Raw genomic sequence first — 24,126 nt, forward strand, 5'->3', positions numbered from 1 at the left:
TATATGACAGTATTCCGGCACACTGGTACACTAAGGAATTTACTCATTACTCCCAGAAATATTGTGAACGATATGTTATCTGTGCCACTAATAATGTGGGGAGGGGAATACAGATGAGTCAGGCAGCACATCCCCAACCCCAAAAACCCTTTGAACAATTACAAATGAATTTTATTGAACTAACACCCAGCGAAGGGAAAAGGTATTGTCTGGTAATAGTTGAGATGTTTTCCAAATGGGTGGAAGCGTTCCCCACATCTAAACAAGATGCCAGTGCAGTAGCCAAGGCTTTGTGAACTGAAATAATTCTGAGATGGGGCATCCCTGAAAGGCTCAGTGGTGACAATGGGACCCCATTTGTCAATAATGCCTTACAGCAGATCAGTGATTATTTGGGTATAAACATGAGACAACACTGTGCCTACCACCCAGCGAGCAGTGGGGCAGTGGAGAGAGAAAATGCTCCGCTAAAAAATAAATTGACAAAATGTTGTGAGGAATTAGGGGTGACATGGACAAAGGCACTTCCAATTGTGCTAATGTATATGAGATCTTGGAGGAGAGGAAGAAGTTATCTTAGCCCATTTGAAATTTTGTTTGGTAGGCTGCCCAAAACAGGAATTAGTCCTAGACCTAAGGTAAGACAGATAACAGGCCACTGTGAGGAGGAGATGTGTTACTGTATAAAACTCTCTACACTTTTATCTCAAATACAGAATCAAGTGAAAACAGCACTACCCCAACCAGCCGAAGGGAAGCTGCACGATCTAGAACCTAGAGACTGGATAGTGGTGAAAAACTTCAGGAGGAAAAACTGGAAGGTGAAGAGGTGGCTGGAGCCATTTCAAGTGCTCCTTACAACACAGACAGCTGTTAAGATCTCTGAAAGAGCCACATGGATACACGTCAGCCATTGCAAACATGTAGCTGGGCCTGAGGAGACATCAGACAACACTGGAATCAATTAAGTGCAAGTAGTTGTCAGAAGCCACATACAAATATGGGGCTGCCCCAGCCCACATTGATAGCAAGCACCCTGGTAGGACTATTCATAAGGGCAGGGGCGTCTGGGATACAGCCCCAGACGGTAATCTTAACTGAGGGTGCTAAGGGGACCTTCACATGCAACCCATGGCTGTTTAGAAACCAGGATGACTATAAATGGGATAATAAATATTCATGCAGGTATCCTTGCAGTGCCGGTGACTGGCACTTAGTAGTAGCCACCACTGCTAAAGGGACACCTGACACGGGAAATAGATATTCTATGATCAAGGTAAGAGGTACAAGGGCATGGGTGATAATATCCAAGACTCAGAAGAGCAATGAGGGAGTCTGGTGGAATAGATAGACCCTTCTCCGACATCTATAGGCAGGTGACTATAATGGTACAGTGCCCCCCCCGAGATGCAGTGTAGAAGGTCCTACAGAAGATAGTAGCACCGGGGCCTGGCAACCAACCAAACCAGATCATGGACCTAACCCCAAGCAGGGCAGAGGGCATTAATGTCACGCCCGAACCTGAAGAAAGTCGGCCGGGGCTAGACAGTGAGACTAACTCGGTAGTGGAATTGGCCCTTCGGGAGATAAATGGCGTAAATGTGATGCCTGTAGGTTGGGAGGTGCTAAGTGCCATTGCTAAATGTGAAGGGAAGAGAGCATGTGCTTTGGCCCTAATACCACACCGGAGATTAGACGCTAGTTACCCTTGTTGGATATGTTTGCACACAGCCCAACGGTGGACTACCGAACCAATTAGAGAGAGCCTGGCGAGAAATGCTAGCTGTTTGCTTCCGCGGGTGGCGACTACCCTGACCCTGATAGGGGGAGCAATTAGGGCAAATCTCGCACCACCACCCGAACTCAAGGATAACTGCAGGCTCAAGGCTGACACACTCCCGATCACAGCCTTCCACATAATGGAAGGTTAGGGTAGAACCGTGTATTTGTAACAATTGGGAAGACTCCATTTGGGGATCTCCCAGTGTACTCTGACGCTGTACTTGAACAATGACTCTTGCTCAGCAATCTATGCAAATGGTACGATCATAAACATTGCTTGTTACTTTATCAATAATCAGACCATGATGGCGGGTATAATATGGGCCTGTGGAGAGAAAGGTTATCACCAACTTCCCCTGGGATGGAAGGGGTGCTGTTACCCCGCGATACTGTCCACTGGCACAACAGTGTTTGTCCCAAGGGCCAGTAACAGACACACCCGAAGGGACATCCCTCAGCAGTGGAATGGGTACACATTCGCAGTCCCCTGGACTAGACCAGGAGTGAACATTGGGTGGTCTATTCTCTTGGGAGCAGGGACAACGGTAGCAATGAACAAGATTTATGGCCTCACATTTAGTGTATTACTGTTAGCAAATGAGACAGAGGAAGGCCTAGCACTCATTAACACTGAGTTAACAGCGGTTAGGGAAGCAGTGATACAAAATCGATTAGTGCTAGACGTACTGACGGTTGAAAGAGGGGGTGTCTGCAAAATGTTAGGTACCTCATGCTGTTTTAATATTCCTGATAAGTCCAAAAATATCACTAGTGTAATAAATCATATGAAGGCAGCGATACGACCGCTTCCTCCAGCAGATGACTCCTGGTTCCAATGGCTCACCTTCCTTTGGGGAGGATGGGGGTATTGGATCCTACACGTTCTACTAGTTGTAGGACTGTTCTTACTCATTGTGCTTTGTATAGGACCCTGCTTGTGTACCTGTGTATGCCGCTTCCTTATGAGTGCAGTAGGATACCAAATGGTAAAACTATCAGTGGCCCCATGGCAGGAAGATCTGATTGCATGGACCCCATCCTACCATGACGTTGATGAGTGAGATGTGTGAACATGGGATGTGTACAGGGCACACCAAAGCAAGTGACGATACCACCACAAAGCTGTGTCACAGGTAGGTGGTGTCTGAGGAAAGGCCTGGTGTTCCCTAAGCATTTTTGATTTTTAGCTATTCTGTCTCTGTATATTTTTTGGTTGTTGTCTTTGCAGTCATAAAATGACAAAAAGGGGGGGAAATGTAATGGAGAATTAACAGAATTAACATTTACTGTGAAATCTGAAAGAGAATGCTTTGCTAAATCTAATACTTTTCTGAACTTTGTAAACACTTTGCTGAATTCTGCAGTCAAGGAGACAGCTTGTCTTTGCTGAACTTTGTGAATGTTCAACCTGGCCTTGTGAGCAGTCAAATTCAGCAAAGAAGCTAACTAAGGAAAACATAAAGACAGTTATGTCCACGGAAAGGGGATAAGAAAATAAGAACTCTGTTTTTCAGCCCTTGTCCTTGAGAGTGTGATAAGAATGGTACAAAAGGAATATGTGAATTTTGTTCATCATCCTTACATGAGGCATTCTTGCCAAGTGTATTGGTCCTGCATGCAGAGGGTTAAAAATAAAGCTTTTACTTTGCTCTTGCTAGCAGTTGAGTCGAGTCAATTTAATTTCCACGACACTGTTGTGAGACCTAACTTGCTTACTTGAGGGGTTTTATTTGGTTGCTACATGCAATAATGTTTAAATCATTGTTTCAGTACTTGATTGTCTATGAGATTTCTTACTGTAGTAAAGTCAATTATAGGATCCCTGCAATGTGGAAACAGGCCATTCGGCCCAACAAGTCCACACCGACCCTCCGAGGAGTAACCCACCCAGACCCATTCCCCTATTACTCTACATTTACCCCTGACTAATGCACCTAACCTACACATCCCTGAACACCATGGGCAATTTAGCATGGCCAATTCACCTAACCTGCACATCTTCGGATTGTGGGAGGAAACCGAAGCACCCGGAGGAAACCCACGCAGACACAGGAAAAATGTGTAAATTCCACATAGACAGTCATCCGAGGCTGGAATTGAACCCAGGTCCCTGGTGCTGTGAGGCAGCGGTGCTAATCACTGAGTCACTGTGCTACCTCAAAGATGACGTGTGGTGATTTACTCCCTACGAGCAAAAAAGAAGTATGTTATCTAAATGGTGAGAGACTGCAGAGCTCGGAGTTGCAGATAGCTAAGCGCTCCCCTGCCCCAACCTTCTACCTTAAGTTTCCCCTCTTCCCAATTTTTGTTCCCTCTGCTGCATGCTGCCTTCAATTCCCAGAATTGTGTTACCCAAATTTCCGATCAGTACTGTCACCCATGAAAACCCCACTTAACTTTTATCGATCTGGCCGCTGGAACAGTCTGTGGCCTATCATACTGACCATTTAGACTGACAGCTATGATTGATGTGTGACTGGACCCGTCACTGATCTGTTTCCAGGTTCCAAACTGACTTAGCTAAAACTGCTCAGACTGATTGCACAACCCACCATGGCCCACTCCTCAGACTATAGAGATACAGACTCCTGACCCTCCCTGTCCCAAGTGGCCAACTAAGATCATAAGATGTAAGAGCATGCATTAGCCATTCAGCCCATTGAGTCTGCTCCACCATTCAAATGAGATCTTAACTGATCTGATAATCTTCAACTCCATTTTCACGTATTCTTCCCCTTTAACTCTTTGATTCCCTTACTGATTAAAAAATATGTTAATATACTTTCTCATCCAGCCACATCAGCTTTTTAGTAGAAAATTCCACAGATTCACACTCCTCAGAGAGAAGAAAATCCTCTTCATCTCTGTCTTAAATGGATGAATTCTTATTGATGTGCCTTCCACCTGCCTGTGCTTATTGCTGAACCTTAGGTCCAGAACTGCTTGCTATCTGATTGAGCTTTCTGTATACTGGCTAAATATGCTTCCTGGATACAATTTAACAATTTTGCTCCCTCCCTACACTAAAATTATCCCAATTAATATTTGAGTAGTGAAAATCCTCTATAGCTTATTCTTATACATCTCTGAAATTTGATTCCATATTTGATCCTCTATCTTTCCCTGACTACTTGGGGCCATTAGAATATACCTACCCATGTTTACCCTTTTGTGTTCTTGTTTTATTGCTCATACAAGATACCTTTCTGCCAATTTCCTCCACACCTCCAGCATTAATGACCAGACCCATCTACCAGATGTGGTGTACAATACTATACAAATGGGAGGGAGTAACCACAAGCATTCACTTTGGCTCCTCTGAAGTCTCATAGAAAGTAACTCAATCTTCCTATTGCAAATGTTTCTGTAACCACTATCGAGCCTTTGTGGGACACAACCCTGACATACAGCACTAGATATACCTAAAAATAATATCACTCCAGTGAAGAAAAGAACTCTATGGCAATTCCAAGCCTCAATGAAGTCAGAACCAAGCCTATGAAGGCAAAAGATAAGGCTGACATGTCTGTGCAGTCTTTAACCCGAAGTGCTGAGTGGAAGATCTGCCTCCTCCTGAGGACCTATCATCAAAGAAGCAAGTCTTTAGCAACTTCATTGGCATTATCATCAATAAATCATCTACAATCAAATTCTGGGGCATGGTTACCATTAACCAGAAACTTAATCGGAGCATTCATTTAAATTCTGTGGCTACAAGAACAGACTAGAGGTTGGGAATTCTGTTGTAAAGAACACATCCTCTGACACCCCAAAGCCGGATCCCTATCTATAAAGCACAGGTTAGGATATGACCGAATGTTGCCCACTTAGCTGCATGGGTTCAGCTGTAGTAACACGCATGGAGCTTGACACCATCCAGGACAATGCAGCTTACCCAATTCCAAACTTACTTTTCATCTTAACCATTTACTCCCTTCATCACTGGCGAAAGTGGAAACGAGTGTGTACCAGAAACAAGATACCCTACAGCCAATGAGTCCTTCAATTGTCAAACATGTGGCCTCTATCAAATAAAAGGACTAGGGCAACACCATCAGCTGGAACTTTCCCTCCCAGCCACACACTTCCCTGAGTTAGAACTTTATCACCAATTCTTCACAATCACTGGGTTTTTCTTCCAAGCAGCATAACGGGTGAACCTACACAAAATGGAATATGGTGGTTCAAAAAGGCATCTCACTGTTACCTTTCCAAGGGCATTTAGGTATGAGCAATAAGTTCTGACCTCGCTAATAATGCTCACATCCATGAAAGAATTCTTAGCCCCTTGTCTCTGATGTTTCTATTTCATTACTTTTGTGCCGATCCATGAGACTTTGTAGAGATCAGGAAGTATAACTGTTATAACATATCTTATTCTGTTCTATGTTGTAGTGGTTGTGCACCACAAGAGCCAAATTACACATTTAATGAGTCAAAAATCTCAGGCATCTGTATTCTCTAACTAAAAAAAATTAACAACTTTTTTTCCCTTGTGGATTAATAGATTTGCTAACTTTAAGCTACACTTGGTTAGCATATTAGTACTTTTAGGAGGTGAAGGAATCCAAACAAAATACCTCTCGGAATTAGTCCTAGGAACAAACTTCTGTGGTACCTGCTGGAAGAAAAAGAGATGATCTTTGTTGCAGCATTACATTGCATAACGTATAATGACAGTAATCTGAATTTAATAACTGTATTTGATTAGCTACACATATCAAAAATCATGAACAAGAAGAGATTGATCTTAGGATTCCTTCTAACATAACCATATATGCTCGAGGATAAATGAATCATTTTCTTTCTATTCGTAATCCAGAGACCCGGGTAATACTCTTGGGACCCGAGTTCAAATCCTATCATGGGGATAGGATGTTTGAATTCAATAAAAATCTGAAATGACGTCTAATAATGACCAGAAGACCATGGTTAATTGTTGGGGGAAACTTCATCTGACTTATTAATGTCCTTTGGGGAAGGAAATGGCCTATATGTGAATCCAGTCCCAGAGCAATCTGGTTAATTCCTAACTGTCCTCTGGGCAATAAGTGCTGGCCGAACCAGTGACACCCACATCCCATGGTTGAATTAAAAAAAAACATGCAAATGTTAGCTTCAAAATTAATAACATATTAACTTATTTTGAAAATAATCATACTGGCAAACGAAAAGGTAAATTTGCCATGATTTCTGCAATGTGAAATTTGAACCTAGTTGTTAATTGAAAGAAATTTTAACAGATTAAAGTTTTAATTTAAAATTATCTCTATAGATATTGCTTTAAGTACAAGTTGAATATGTAGTCATCATATCGGTTCCATAAAAAGCAATCCAGGTATATTAAAATAATAATGAAGCAGTTAAATTAAGATTGGCATCCCTGGATTCACTCTACCTTTTGAGAAATTACAAAGGCATTTCATAGCCTAATACATTAATACCTGAGAGACAACACATTGTAAATCATTTAAATTGTTCAGTTTCACGATCTCCAGAGTGATACACAAAAGGCACCCAACTTGTCTCTGCCGAAACGGTTTAAGGATACCTTTACAGCCAAGTTCATTGATCTGCATACAATTCATTTATCATTCATGAACAATTCCAGCTATAGCCCAGTCTATTAGATGAAACAAATTGCATTGCCTGCCAACTGCAATCATTTGTCAACTTCCCATTCCCAGGAGATTACATTTACGATGCTGTCCCTATTTCAGCAAGATTACTTCGCAACACAATCAGCAGGCTTTTCAGGTTTCAATGTGCTAAATGAATGATCCAAGTTAGTCTATGTCATATATTTTTCAGTGCTTTAAGACCATGCCATCTGTTTTTGAGGCCAAAAGCAAGAGATAATGGATACTTTATTTAGGAACATAATTTCACAAATACAACTGCACTTGCTCTGTGCCTTGTTCTTCTTTCAGTGGTATCTCAAATGCAAGCTTTTGAGGGTGTTGCATGTGTGTGTCTAATTTACGTCATTTCTATTCCACCAGAGAGTTTGAAAATACAACACATACAGTATCAAATGTTGCTTCACGGACAATTTAAAAAAGATCTGAAATGAGCACACTTGACAACTGATATGGCTTTCTTAAAGAGTGTAGTTTATTTAACTATTGCTTTTTAATTTACTTTCTGTAAATCTAACAATTTCCTACCATGTATTATAACTAGATAATACATGAGACTTGGTTGTAGAGCAAAACATATTTAATGGTATTAAAGGATTTAAATTTTACATTGACCCAGTATGATTCTTGGCAGCAATCCTGAGCCCTGTCAACACAGATGTAAATACTAAGAAAACAGAGTGCAGGTGAAAGGGAGCTTTTGTGAATTCTGCACCTCTTTGATCCAAAAGATTGAGCTCCAGAATAACTTGAGACAATAGGTCCAGTGTACTTCACTGTTCAAAATTATTACATTCTCAACCACATGTTTGAGACAAAGGTAATTTGATGTATTTGGTGCCCAGCTGTACCAATATTCTGAATATGTCGCTTTCAAGGACAGCAATAACAAATAATGATGTTTAGATGTTAGCCACAAATATCTACACTCGAGTAAGTTTTGTGCATTATCCCCCCAATTAATGTTCTTAATTGCACATTATAATGCCTTGCATCTTACACAAAACCTATCTTACACGTGCAAGCAACATATTTCATGATGGTGGAAAAATGGTTGGGGTCAATCAGAGAATCACAAGGGGCTTCCGAACCTCAGGGTAAGGGGGTGAGGATAGTTTATGGCTTTGGTGATGGGGTTTGCTGGTCTGATTGGCAATTAGAGATTGAGACTTCTGAAGGGCAGGTTGGCACTTTGGAATGTAATTTGAGGCCAGGCCTTGAGAGATCAGGAGCTGGGATGTGAGATCCAAGGCCTTGGAGAAGATTAGACACTGGATACAGGAGTTAATGGAACTTCATGAGGGAGGTTCAAAAAAGATCCACATCTGTGGGGTTGCTGAAATGCATAAAGGGACCAGATCCACCAAATCCTCACCAGAACATAACTGTCAGGTTTACCACACGTTGACAAATTCATCTCCTTGGAATGGAATGGTATCTCCCACACATTCCTACCTCATTTAAAGGCAAAGGTGAGTGGGTTGGGGATGGGTTTGGTTTGTGAATTTGATTTTTAAGATTCTCTTCACTCCACTTCTCAACCCCATACATCTGACCCAACCCATCTGTTCTTGTGCTTTGATTAAAACTTGCCAAAAAAGTACAAAGTGAAATGTTCCAATCAGAAAGACATTCAAGAAGGATAGCAGTAGTCTACTTTATAAATTAATGGCTCTGAAAGTGTTACTGTTGAGTTTGCATTAGTTCCATCCAACTTGATAATGTCATACAACCTTTGGGTTTGAGGCACTGAGTTCTAAACTAGCCTTCACGGACAGCAAATATGTTCTGTACACCTCCCAAAGGTCCTCAGTAATTAAGCCAGATTCATTATTTAAGTTGTAATTATTGAGATTATGCAATAAACCATCTCAATAAACCATTAACAAAGACAAGTGCCTCTTCTTTTTGGACTCACAAGTGTTCTATCCTCTACCATTGACATGTAGACAGATCCTGACACAATATAGACAAAGGAGCAGCACTGTGGTGTAGTGGTACCATAGAATCCCTACTGTGTGGAAACAAGCTATTTGGCCCAGCAAGTCCACACCAACGCTCTGAAGAGTATCTCACCCAGACCCATTCCCCTACCCCAATTACTCTACATTTCTCCTGACTGATGCACCTAGCCTACACATCCCTGAACACTATGGCAATTTAGCAAGGCCAATTTACATAACCTGCACATCTTTGGACTGTGGGAAGAAGCAGGAGCACCCAGAGGAAATCCATGCAGACATGGGGAGAATGTGCAAATTCCACACAGACAGATACCCGAGGCTGGAATCAAACATGGGTCCCTGGTGCTGTGAGGCAGCAGTGCTAACCCCTGAGCCACCGTGGCACCCTACCTGTGAACAAAACAGCCTTGATTCAGGTTTTACTGCTTCAGGGGTATGTAATAGCATCTTTGTATGGATTGATTAAAAATATTGAGAAAACTGAGGATTGTCTTTATCCTATGCCACATACAGATACAGGTAGCCAGTGCCCGCAGTACTAATCAGGGTAAATACCGCAGTAGTTTTGTTAGATTGTTGAGATAGATAGTATTAACTGAATTAAGTAAATGTAATTATAATTATTGCTTTATATGTAAATCTTATTGTGGACTAAGGCGACTTAATGATTTAGAGTCATAGAGTCAGAGATGTACAGCATGGAAACAGACCCTTCGGTCCAACCCGTCCATGCCGACCAGATGTCCCAATCCAATCTAGTCCCACCTGCCAGCACCCAGTCCATATCCCTTCAAACCCTTCCTATTCATATACCCATCCAAATGCCTCTTAAATGTTGCAATTGTACCAGCCTCCACCACTTCCTCTGGCAGCTCATTCCATACACATACCACCCTTTGTACTAAGACATTTCTTATCTACTGTCAACGAAGTGAATAATGAAAAGTTACAGCACAGTAAGACATCATTCAACCCAACGTGTCTATGCCCACTGAAAGCAAAACTAGATGCCCATTTTGACCTGACTTTCTAGCACCTGGTCCATAGCCATGCAGGTTACACAGCTTCAGGTACGGACTCAGATTCCCTTTAAATAAGTTGGGGTTTTTTCTTTCTATCACCAAACTGGGCAGTGAATTCCAGACACCCATCATTCTCTGGGTATAATGATTTTCCTCATGTTCCCTCTAATCCTTCAACCAATTATCTTAAATCTGTGCAACCTGTTAATTCATTTCTACATTAAGGGAAACAACTCTTTCTTGTGTACCCTCATGGCTTTGTATACTTAATTCACCACCTTCTCTTTCTAAGGAAATGCGCTTTGCCTATCTAATCTTTCCTTATGCTACAATTTTCAAATGTTAGCTTTGCATTATCCTTTTCATGTACTTTAGAAACCTCCATGAAAAAACATATTGTTAATTCAAACAGCTTCACTTCTGCAAAATTACAGCATGAATAGCCTTTAAGTTGTCATAAATGGAACATTAATTCGGAACTGAGGAAAACTTTGGAAAAATTCCATCTCCTTATTTTTATAACCTATCATCAAAAAATATCCTGCTCACTTATTTTACAAATACAGTTATTAGAATCTCCAACAAAGTACAGTGAATGGAAATATCATGAAACTCTGCTTTCTATTATCACAATTAACCCAAAGTATCTGTTCTCTTACTAGACACTTTAAAATTAGTTTATGCAAGAATGCTGTGTAAATGTGTCCTTTTCAAACATTACAAACTATTATAGGAATGCAGCCACACATACTAAGAAGCCAACAGTTATAAATCCCAAAGGATGTGGAAGTGCCTTGAGTTGCTAAACTAAAGGAACAAATTACAGATGAACACAATGGATCTATTTAGCCAAGAGTTGGCAGTCTGGATGTAGACTTACTCTGTAGGTAATAAATTTTCACATCCACCAAACATCAACAGCCGAAGGTTCAAGAGTCACAAAAAGAACCTTGTAGTAAAATAGGTTTTTGTTGGACAAATAATTCAAATTTCATTTCATTTGTTACAATAAATTGTTTATTTAGTTATCTTAAATGTCACCATTTATACATTAAGTCTGACTGATCAAAACGCAATTTTCTTGTATGAGCACATAATTCATAGAACTGTGAATTTTATTAGTTAAAGATAAGGAGGATCAAATCTCTCCCTTAGATTTTTCTACAACGCTTACTAAGAAAATGTACACCAAGTTGCAGAAATATTAACTTTGAAATCATTTTAGTCCAGAAAGTTTCATCACTTCAGTATCTAATTTCATAGTTCAGTTTTAATATGTCAAAATAAACTTGTTGGACGAGAATCAACCAATACCAAATCATTCAAACCATATTTAACGTGAACTATATAGTTTTCCTTTCATTAATTATTTTTACATGTAACATTAGTTATATTTTTCATAGTTAAAATAGATGGTAAATGTTGTGCTGACAGTACAGTAGTCACTTATAGGTCTCAGAAGGCACTTCTGAGAAGATTATGCAGGGTTGTTATGTATAGCTAAAGACCTGAATAAGTCAATGGCCTTTTGCTTTCTGGCTGCCTAATATTCTCACACACATTCTCTTTATTTTACTTATGTTATGTCTAATGATAAATGTTCAATATTCACTCATGTTTACATCATCCAGGAATTATACAGTCAAATCTCATTGATAATTTACTTACATAGTTCATGGCTATCAAATATGCCTGATATAACAGATTTGACATTTCTTAATTTTGAATGATGGTTATATCATGAACAGTTATTATTTTATTGTACCAAACAATTCAGTTGTTGAATGACCATTGTCCTGAAGTAACCTTAGTTGGCTATTCTTTCCAGCACCTCCTCCACCCAAATCCAGAGGAGTGAGAAAACATCAAGATTGACTTGTGGTCAAGGCCACTCTTACTTTACTTCAACAGTCGGTGAAACCCATGACTGTCTCTGTCACCTCCAGATTTCATTAGCCGATCACTCACACAGTTTCTTTTGTGCACATTGCAAATGGACACACAAATTGGGAACAAAAAAGCCCAGAATTCTACTTGGCGGTGATTATATAAATGTTTTGCATAAATCCAGGTTCGTAATGAAGGTAGCATATTTAATTGGTGCTGCAACCTAGAATATTAAAGCTGGGATGGTTTGTGATGGAATTTTGGCATGAGGATAGCACATTTTTTTCCTCATTTATGGAATTGCAGACAAGGCCAGTATTTATTTAACATCCCTAATTGCTGTTTCAGAGATATTCAACCAGTGCAGTCTCTCTGCTGAATGTACTCCAAGAGTACCTTTTTAAGAATGCCCCTACACTCTTCATACTTTTCAAGGGTTTCAGTTAATACGGTATATTTTTGTTCTTGACTAGAATTTCAATATCTTTATTCATCCATTGTTCGCTAATCTTATCAGACTTGACTTTCATTCTAACAACAACATACAGTCTCTGAATTCTCATTATCACACTTTTGAAGGCCTTCCACTTGTCAGCTGTCCCTTTACCTGCTAATAGTTTACTCCAGCCAACTTTTGAAATTCTTGTTTCATACCCTTAAAATTTACTCCAGTTTAACTTTGAAGGAAGACCTGCCCTTTTCTATAACTTTTTAAAAAGTAATAGTAATAGCTATGATGTCCCACTCCAATGTTCCCATACATGCCTTGAGTCCATCAGCCTTACCTGTAAAACCTCTTGCAATGGAATAAATGCAGTTTCATTCTTGGCTGCGACAATAACATGGTGTTCTGCCAGGCTAGGTACCTGTTCTGATTTATATGTTGGAAATTTGTGCCATTTACTTCCTTCATGAACAAAAGAAGAATTGGAAGTAAATCGATAAGGTGAGTTGGGACTTTAATGAGGTACAAATACATGAAAGAGAGGCAGTTGCTGCTCAATGGCAAAATTCTAAAGGTGTCATTTAGTGCTTGAGGGGAAAATTAGGCAATTTTTTCTTCATATTGCGAATCTGAGAGTGTAATGTTCCCAAGCTCTGAGTAGCATGATCGACAGCAAGTAAGTTGGGAAAATACTTTGAGAATGAAATAGATCAAACATCTGACATTGAGAAATAAATTTGCTATTTTTCCCCTTCAGGTTTTAACAGTGAGTTCTGAATCTTGCTTATGGGCAGTGACTAGCTTTTCCCATCCTGCTTCACACGGATTGCTACTCACTGCAGGTGAAGAAGCATGGAATTGTCAATGTTCAGAGCACCACGCTACTTCAAGGTACAGCATGTGCCAATGGCTTACTTGGCAAATACACCATACGTGCAACAAATCTAATGGTCATGTCTGAAATTCAAAGCCAATCAATCCTTAATGGAGTGAATGATATAATCATAGAATCACTATACTGTGGCAAGAGGCCATTCAGCCCATCGAGCCCACCTTTGAAGAGCATCCTCCCGTAATCCCACATTAACCATGGCTAATCTACCTAACCTACACATCCCTGGACACTATGGGCAATTAAGTTTAGCTAATCACCTAATATACACATACAGTCATAGAGTCATAGAGATATACAGCATGGAAACAGGTCCTTCGGTGCAACTCATCCATACCAACCAAATATCCCAACCTAATCTAGTCCCATTTGCCAGCACTTGGCCCATGTCTCTCGAAACACTTCCTATTCATATACCCATCCTTTTAAATACTGTAATTGTACTAGCCTCCACCACTTCTTCAGGAAGCTCATTCCAAACATGCACCACCCTCTGCGTGAAAAAGTTGCCCCTTCAGCCCCTTTTAAATTTTTTCCTCACCCTAAACCTCTGCCCTCTAGTCCTGAACTTCCCCACCCCAGGGAAAAGCCCTTGTCTATTTACCCTGTCCATGCCCCTCATGATGTTATAGACCTCTATAAGGTCACCCCTCAGCCTCCGACACTCCAGGCCCCAGCCTATTCAGCCTCTCCCTATAGCTCAAGTCCTCCAACCCTGGCAGCATCTTTGTAAATCTTTTCTGAACCTTTTCAGGTTTCACAACACCCTTCCAATAAGAAGGGAGACTAGAATTGCACACAATATTTCAATAGTGGCCCAAACAATGTCCTGGCCCATCTGATCAAGATCCCATTGTACACTGTGGTAACCTTCTTCGCTGTCCACTACACCTCCAGTTTTGGTGTAATCTGCAAACTTACTAACTATACCTCCTATGTTTACATCCAAATCATTTATATAAATACGAAAAGTCGTGGACACAGCACCGATCCTTGTGGCACACCACTGGTCATAGTCTGAAAGGCAATCTCCACCGTCACTCTGTCTTCTAACTTCAAGCCAGTTCTGTATCCAAATAACTAGTTTTCCCTGTACTCCATGAGATCGAACCTTGCTAGCCAGTCGACCATGAGGAACCTTGTCAAACGCCTTACTGAAGTCCACATAGATGACATCCACTGCTCACCCTCATCAATCTTCTTCATTACTTCTTCAAAAGACTCAATCAAGTTTGTGAGACATGATTTACCACACACAAAACCATGTTAACTATCCTTAATCAGTCCTTGCCTTTCCAAATATATATAAATCCTGTCTCTTGGGATTCCATCAAACAACTGCCCATTACCGATATGGGAGGAAACCGGAGCACTTGAAAGAAACTCATGCAGACAGGGGTAAGACTTTTGCAGATTTCACACAGACAGCCACCTGAGGCTGTATGGGTTTAGGAGGTCTTTAGCCAGTCATTGAGTACCACCACAGTCATTCAAGAGGCTCAGCTATTGCAGTGGGACCACAATCAGTCAGGTGCTTGTTCTGATCAGAGTCCAGGCATCACCAGACCAGGAATTTATTTATGCTCAGTCCTGCAGATCTAGTGTAACCATTCAAGGGATCAGAAGTACATCAGCCATCTGGGGGCTGGGCATCCTCAGTTGGGGCTGTCTGACTGCTGTTATGTCTTAGGGCTTTGTATATTAATGCTCAAGGGCTCATCAATGGGTAACCTGTGTAGTCCTGGAGAAAGTGGATGCACAGGTTTGTGGAGAGAAATCAGAGCTGATGTTTTGAGTCCAGTGACCCTTCTACAGAAGCTGCCAGACCTGCTGAGTTTCTACAACAATTTCCATTATTGTTTATTTCAGATCTCCTGCATCTACAATTCTTTGTTTTATTACCCCAGACCTGTGCACCCACTTTCTCCAGGACTACACAGATTACCTATTGATGAGCTGAGTTGCAGCTCCACCCAAGACCAATAATGATTCCCTCAACCCCAACTCTTCAAGTTATCTTTTGTGCTGCTGATCCTGTGCCCCGATTACTTCTCAGCTTCTCGCTGTTTCCATTCAGCCCCTTTTTATAATGGTTAATGTTTCCAATTTACTCCCTAAAATCATGGCTTTGTGAACTGGCCGTTCACCCTCATGTATGGAGCCTAGTAAAGCTGCAGTAATTGTATATTGTGAATCACCAACATAATCAGCTCCTAATCAAAATCCCAATCTTCAATCTGGAATTTTCCTCTTTCACCATCATCCTTCTCCCAGTGACCCGTCCATTAAACCCCAACCCCAAACTTGAGGAAATGAATATAGAAATTGCTGGAGAAACTCAGCAGATCTGGCAGGTTCTGTAGAAGGGTCAGTGAACTTAAAACGTCAACTCTAATTTCTCTCCACATTGTTGATCTCAGATGGAGCTGCAATTCAGTCATAAGGACATAAAGTTCAAGCCTAGCCACCTTTGCATCAAATACAACTTGTAAACAGATAAAATGGCTGCTACCGTATGCACAGTGATAGGGTAAATTATTAATTTCTCTGCAGGAAGATTTGCATCTGAAGCTTGGCTAGCGGCAACTGTATAAATCATGTATCTGTTGATTCTGTAATGCCACCCACCTGCCATCAAACTGGATTCTATTGAAAGGTCATTCTCTTATGAAATTATGGTCTCAAGCAATCATATTTTGCATCAATTGGTCCCTTGTCATGCCAGATATGCAAAGCTAAGTAGATGCAAATGTTCAGATCTGACAATGGAAAACAATCATTTGGAGCTGCAGCTTTCCACATGATCTGTGGAGACAAAAACAGAGTTAACATTTTGAGGCTGGTATGACTCTTCTTCAGCAAGAGTTCAGGGTGCATTTGACTATTAGGAAGAAGAATCATATTGGACTCAAAATATTAATTCAGTTTCTCTCTCCACAGATGCTGCCAGAGCTACTGAGATTCTCCAGCATTCCCCATGTTTGTTTTGATCCAATACATGATGTACTACGAATTCACCTTCTCTGAGCATAACAGGCTATGACACACCATAGGCAGTCAGTAGTGTGTTGGATGGGCTGGGCACCTCTGGTGTGAACTGAGAGGTATCTTCTGGAGGTCCTGTATGTGGCTTCTCCTCCTTATGCAATCATGCTGGCAATACCTGTCTCACTGAGAGGAAGGATAACCTGGAGTGAGGCTGTGGTTTCTTATCCTCTTTTTGCCTTGCAATGGAGTGTAGGTCTGTGTGCAAATTCTGCAAACACTGAATGTGTTAGACGCGGGTCTCTGTGGCAATAGCAATTCTGTGCATGCAGGAGTCAGCACAGAACTGATAACCTCTAACCTTCCTTCTAGTTTACTGCCTGCCTCTGACAAAGCTGTATACTGTTGCTAAGCCACTATGTTCATTTTAAAGTCTCAAATGGCCAACACCATGGGATTGTCAAATAAAAAGTGAAAGAACTATGGATTCTGTAATGCTCAACCCAAAACATTAACTCTGATTTCTCTCCATAGATGTTGCCAGAGCTACTGAGCTTTTCCAGCAATTTCTGTTTTTGACTATGGAATTATCTCTGGTTGGGTCTGAGCAGATTCCTGGTCAACATGGTGCTCTGAGTGTGAGAGATCTGTTAAGTTTCTTCCTCGACCTGTTGTGAAGATGTGTCAGTGATGTGCTCACCCAAACTGTGCCCCCATGTCTAATCTGGAAAGAGAACCTATCAATGTGGAAGTTTCTGAGCTGCTGGAGGATGTGGATAAAAGCCTTGCCTGTGCTTCTTCTGAGGATTGAGTGGCTTCCTCCTCAGGAATGGAGGTGGATCTCAACATGGACAGCATTGGACTCTCTGTTGTTTCAGGCTGTTCGGTCTCATGTGTGATAAGAGGGAAGTAGTTGTGAAAAGAAGGACAAAAACTTTTTCAAAATAAGAATGAGTGAGGATTGATGTTACTGAGAGGGGAGTGCATCACAGCATGGCACAATATAATTTGTATGAAAAGGTAATCATTGTTATTTTATTGGGAGGAAGTAATACACTTTTAAGTATTGATCAAGTTTTTATACTGCCCTCTCTGTTGGGAGATAGAAATAAAGTATGCCACATTACAGCCATGAGACTCCAGTCTAAAACACCACATAAGGAATTACAGTTAAATAGTTTATTTGGTTTGTATGTATGGCAAATGTATAATTAATCTTATAATTGAGTTTAATATTTATGTAACTCAGATCGAGAGAGATAAAAATTAAAATGACTAAAAAAAGGTTCCAGATTCAAATCTGCCACACGTTAAAGAGAATAAGTAATAAAAATAGTAAGTAATAAAACAAAGGAGCTGAACAAAGTGCAGAGTGATATATTAGGAATTAAAACAGTGCAGGTGAGCTTGACTATTAATTTAATATTACTTAAATAATTCTAATAACATTATACAGAAATGCAAGTTTTGGTGGTGTGCCACATCAGCTGGGCTCATGAGTCTGTGGCAAATATATAGTTTTCATTGGATGACTGTGTCGCTGGTCAGGCCTGTATTTATTGCCCATCCCTATTTGCCCAGAGGGCAGTTAAGAGTCAACCATATTGCTGTGGGTCTGGAGTCACATGTAGACCAGGCCAGAGAATGATGGCAGTTTCTGTCTCTACAGGGCATTACATGTGGTTTATGACTATTGATAATGGCACCATGGTCATCATTAGACTCTTAATTCCAGATTTTTGTTGAATTCAAATTTCACTATCTGCTGCGCTAGAATTTGAGCCTCAGTCCCGAGAGCATTACCTGGGTCTCTAGATTAACAGTTTTGTAATAATACCACTAGGTTATTGCCTCTCCAGTTGTGATTCAAAATAATCATATCTGCATTTACTCTCTGTGTTTTAAGGAACTTCAGTTCAGAGTTATTAATTTGGGGCATACGTCTGGACATCAGGAAAGAGTTGCCCAGATATCTTGTTCCAGAAAGCAGTTGCCCACTTGCACTAAGTAGTGGCCCAGGTCTGGTTCACAGTCAAGGAGAAGGGCAAAATGCAACGGGTACTATGGAACTGAATTTCATGGTGACTGGCTGCTGCTAGTTTAAGGTCACTGAGAACCTGTTAAATATATGAGTTGGTACAGAGATGTAAGTATTATTGATCAGAATAGTCAGTCTTAGAACCAAAGGGTCTTTGCGTTGTGCCGTATTTTCACCATTGCTTGGTTTACGCATGGATCTACATTTTCTCATTAATAGCCATGCTGTGGTTGGCACTAGGGAAGGTGAGTAATTTGTTATCCTCTTTTGCCTGCTATAGCCTGCATTGCAGATGAGTTTAATTTTCCTCATTTATTCAGCAGGCTTGTTGTATAATTTTGGTCAGCTTCTGACTTTTTTTTGCACTTTGTTACTTCATTGTCATTACACTTTTGGATTGCACCATGTTATTCTTACAATAAGTAAAACATTGATTGCAATTTATATGATTCTGTTTTTTTTTAAGAAAAGGCGAAAATCTGAAGTAAAACGTTAGAAGAGAGAGTAGATTTTATTATATGTATCTTTTCCACTAACCCACCCATAAATATTTCCTTGGAGAGCTCCCTAAATCCTAGAGTCAGAATAAATACATAATATGGATGTGCATCATGCTACTGGATCGTCTACCTCCATGGAATAGGGTGCGAGGACATTTCACCGTAACATGGGGAGGTATCTCCTTAACTGATACTGACTCCCACTACTAAAAGAATGAAGTTCTGGAATGGAAATGAAAGCACTGGAAGTAGAACTGTCAAAATTCCTGATTACTTAGATCATCCCATAAAACGTAACTCTGGTGCTGAAATCCATATAAAGGGGAGCAATGTGGGGACACAAGAATTGCCTGTTCCCACCTGTAGCGGGATCTTAAAACAGTAAAAATAAGTAACTGAGAGCTGTGGTTACAAAATCCTGCCTCAAATTCCCCATCTGCCAGCCCAGATATTCTATTCCTTTTGCTTTTTGATACTGAGTAGCGTAAATACCATTGCCAAGAACTGTTCTTATTTTATGCGATGTTATCTTGTGTCTGAAGTGTTCATACAATATGCTATATTTAAGTTGATTTCTTGCAGCATTAGTCATGGTGAAAAAGTATATATATGGTTTTATAATGACAAGGAAGTTATACAGCATAATGTGTACAAATTGTTATTGTATAATCAAGTTTTGTTTTTATGGCTTGTTACATCAATAGGACTCCCTGAAGGATAAACTGATTTTAATTCTTGGATGGTTAATCTTACCTGACCACTTTCTTCATTATTATTGATTTTAAGATTGTTTTCTAACATTCTGTGGATAGAGAATAAATAGAAAAATCATAAACTCAAAATACAATTTTATGAGCACAATTTTATTCACTTGCAAGAGACTAAATGACAACAGAACGTCAAAAATATTTTAAGAGATGTATAGCATAAAACTTTCTTAATATATTATCCATTGTCAATTTGGAGTATGATAATTGCCAGAACATAACAAAGGAACATTCAGACAAAGAATAAACATGGAATTCCTTTATAGTGTTGTTCAATATATATCACATCATCACTTATAGTGCAAGGTCTCATGATTCCCAAAAGAGTTAAGTCTTCATATAAATCTTCCCATTGCTAGTTAAAGGTTAAGAGGTTTAGGAGAAAATTAGGAGGTTTCTATTAACAAAGTCCAGCAATAATGTGATTTCATAGTTTCAATTCCAACATCCGCAATTTGATGAATTTTCACTTTAAAAATTCTGTTTATGATGTTTCCCATTATTTGTCATTGCCTCCAGAATTAATGAAATTTTAGACATGAGAATATTACTTTAATATGTGTACTTTTTGCAAGTCTTTCAAACTTTTTATGAAAAATGGTTAAACATTTGAAGCTAGTACATAAATTTCATGAATACACTCGGCTTAACTGATCTTTTGCAGATCTTAATTGTACATCAACACCTTGCTTATACCATTTACTCTTAAAAGAAACATGAAACACTTTACTAGCCAAAATGGCTGTTTGTGTTGTGATTTAAATAATATGATAAAATCATAAGAGAGGAATAAGAGGATGATCAGAGGAGGGTCGGGCTGATCAGGGATAGTGGGGGGGAACTTGTGTGTGGAGTCTGAAGAAGTAGGGGAGACCATAAATGAGTATTTTACTTCAGTACTCACTAGTGAGAGGGACCTTGTTGATAGTGAGAACACCGTGGACCAGGTTAATAGGCTTGAACAGATGGATATTAAGGAAGTGGATGTGCTGGAAATTCTGGAAAGCCTCAAGATAGATAAGTCCCCAGGGCTGGATCAGATATATTCAAGGTTACAATGGGAAGAGAGGAATGAGACTGCTGCTCCACTGGCGATGATCTCTGCACTCTCACTCTCAATGGGAGTAATACCGGATAATTCAACGGGGGCGAATGTTGTCCCTCTGTTCAAGAAAGGTAATAGGGAAATCCCTGGGAATTACAGACCAGCCAGTCTTATGTCTGTGGTAAGCAAGGTACTGGAAAGGATTCTAAAGTGGGATTTATGGCTTTTTGGAAAAACATTGTTTGATTAAAGATAGACAGCATGGCTTTGAAAGGGGCAGGTCATGCCTCACAAGCCTTATAGAGTTCTTTGAGGGTGTGACGAGACAAGTTGACGAAGGCCGAGCAGTAGATGTGGTGTATATGGATTTCAGCAAGGCATTTAATAAGGTTCCCCACTGTAGGCTCATTCAGAAAGTTCGGAGGTATGGGATACAGGGAAATTTGGCCGTCTGGATATAGGGTTGGCTGGCTGAAAGATGATAGGAAGTTGTAGTGGATGGAAATTATTCTGCCTGGAGGTCCCACAGGGTGTGTACTTGGGCTTCTAAATGCTGAATTGTATTAGAGTTACATGGTGGCTCAGTGGTTAGCACTGCTGCCTCACAAGTGCCAGGGATCTGTGTTCGATTCCAGTCTCTGGTGACTGTCTGTGTGGAGTTTACACATTCTCCTCATGTCAACGTGGGTTTCCTCCCACAGTCCAAAAGATGTGCAGGTCGAGTGAATTGGCTATGCTAAATTGCCCAGAGTGTTAGGTGCATTAGTCAGAGGTAAATATAGGGTAGGGGAATGGGTCTGGGTCAATTACTTTTCAGAGGGTCGGTGTGGACTTGTTGAGCTGAACGGCCTGTTTTCATACTGCATGAAATTTAATCTAATCTTAATCCTTTGCAATTCCAAATCAATAAAACTGAACTGTTGTATCCCACTGTCAATGTTTTCTAAAAAATATAGGGCTGTATTTTACCAAAAATCAGCAAAGTGCCAACTTCAGAGAGTTTCATGGAGAGTTTCTGCTGAGTGAGTCCTCATGTAGTTCTCCACTGCCCATCTCATTAAGAATGCAGCATGTCTGCATGGCGCTGTTTTCTCAATCAGCAATGGTAGGACCTCACAGTGTTCGTGTTGTAGGTGCCATATTTAAAGCCAGCTGTGTACTATGTCAATTGCTGGTCTGAAGTATGCTGTCCATGGTCTGGAGAAATGCCATGCCACAAGAAGGTTAATGATCTTCTGTACTCTGTCAGGGTAAGAGCCACCATCTCCTCTCTGCTACCTCATATCCACTCTAACTCTGTCACTGCACCCATCCTCCACAAAGGCTCATGGTCTATCACTCTCAATGCTGCATGAAGCATCTTCTTTCAATGGCTCTCACTCAACCCATTCCTTCAATGTACTAAAAGTTACTGCCCTTTGTACTTGCTACTCAGTTGGAACACCACATCATCTTTCCTGACTGAGAAAGGACTAGGAGGCTGACTAACATAGTCACCTTTGACAGTTCATTGCAGCCAAATGAGACACGCTGCCTGGTTATTGTCTGCGCTAAAAAGCAAGGCAAGCAGAGATACTCTGAGCAACTAAGCAAGCGCAGAGTGGATGAATGCTAACACAGCAAGATAAGAGCCCAGAGATATACCCTATACTGATGCATGAGATGGATTGCGACATTGTGTGCAAAGTGGCTTGGCAGAAGCATTGCAAGGTAAGGTGTTAGTGAGCTCCAAAGTGCAGTATTGAAATGCTGAACTGTATTAGTCCCAAACAGGTCATGGTGATATGGTGAGGCTGGTACTTTGCCAATGCCAACCTCCATGCTCACAGTTGAGCATCTCAATGGTGAGCCGAGAGAGGGCTTTTTGCATGCCTTTATGTGCCATTCATGTCCAGTCTCACCTCATTGATATGCATTTCCTATTCTACCATGTGCCAGAGAGAAAACTAAATGGCACAATTCCAAAGTGAAGATCAAAGCAGGTACCAAGTAACTGCAGCACACCAATTGCTGCTCTGGGCCATATCTTGGACAGCAGGCACCAACATTGTAGGGCACACACCATAGGCTACCATGCCCCATGTCAATGGAGATTAGTATCAGAAATGTACCAACTTCACTGAAGCAACGTAGCATATCTCCTATTCCTTTTACAATATAGATCTTCACTTCAATACTGCACTTTGAAGTGCACTGTCACCTTTCACTCTAACATTGCTGCCATTGTGCACAGGGACAGGCTCCCAAATCATGCATCAGAATTAAGATCAGTTAGCTACAATTGTAATTCAGCTCAGGAGTCTTTGCCTCTACCATTGTCAGTCCCGCTCAGGTTTATAAATTCATGAGGGGCATGGATAGGGTAAATAGATAAGGTCTTTTCCCTGAGTTGGGGGAGTCCAGAACTAGAGGGCTTAAGTTTAGACTAGAGGGTCAGAGGGGAAAGATTTAAAAGATGTTTATGTGATTGGAGACTCTTTAAAGAGCAATTGCAGTTAACCAACAGCCACACAATACAGGTAAAATACAAAATACTGTAAGTGCAGTTTACAGATTAACCTATTATGTCAACTAAACGTTCTGGTCCCAAGCATTCTTGACCACATCATTCAACATTTTGAATCAATTGTACTAATGGCTGTGAGGCACAACAGAATTTTTGGGATCCGGAAAGATTCAACCTCGTTGTCAAAGTAGCAATCACCTTCCAAGATTCTATGGCCTGCAAAAGGTGCAGAAGCTGCTCACTTTTTGTCATTCACTTTTTATCTGGTTCTGCAGTTTGAGTATTTTTCTACATTAAAGGCATAATATAAATGCAAATTGTTTAACGCATCAAACTGAATGATTTAGATCTTGTTCTTATTGCTCCTTAATATGTTAGTTATAGATCCACCCATTATGAGTCAAAACGTCAAAATTTGAAACATGAAGTGGACTTCTTTAAGGCAGGTTGTGGATTGAGGCAGAATTTCCATCTAAGTGATTCTCACATGAGGGGTATTTGCATAATATGAGTAGGTTCCTGTGCAATTCACAGCACTGAGGAGAAACTCACCTTAACATTATTCGTGCAGTTCTTGGACCAAGGGGATTTAGAATAGGGATCAATCCTGCCTTTAATTCATATAGGCCTATTAACATTAACCAATTTCTAGGC

At 40.4% G+C, this 24,126-nt stretch overlaps 1 protein-coding gene across 2 annotated transcripts in view; it reads right to left on the minus strand.

Annotated features, from left to right (window-relative positions):
* aff3 (AF4/FMR2 family, member 3) overlaps nucleotides 1-24,126 on the minus strand; it is a 94,362-nt gene that overhangs the window by 65,830 nt on the left and 4,406 nt on the right. For both annotated transcript variants that reach the window (XM_060826633.1, XM_060826632.1), the window contains exons 2-3: nucleotides 19,908-19,956; nucleotides 6,363-6,400 (exon numbers count right to left, since the gene is read on the minus strand). In XM_060826633.1, the coding sequence (XP_060682616.1) occupies nucleotides 6,363-6,400; nucleotides 19,908-19,956 (87 nt within the window). The remainder of the gene's footprint in view (nucleotides 1-6,362; nucleotides 6,401-19,907; nucleotides 19,957-24,126) is intronic.

The sequence above is a fragment of the Hemiscyllium ocellatum genome, chromosome 6, assembly GCF_020745735.1.
Source record: "Hemiscyllium ocellatum isolate sHemOce1 chromosome 6, sHemOce1.pat.X.cur, whole genome shotgun sequence".
NCBI classification, from domain to species: Eukaryota; Metazoa; Chordata; class Chondrichthyes; order Orectolobiformes; family Hemiscylliidae; genus Hemiscyllium; species Hemiscyllium ocellatum.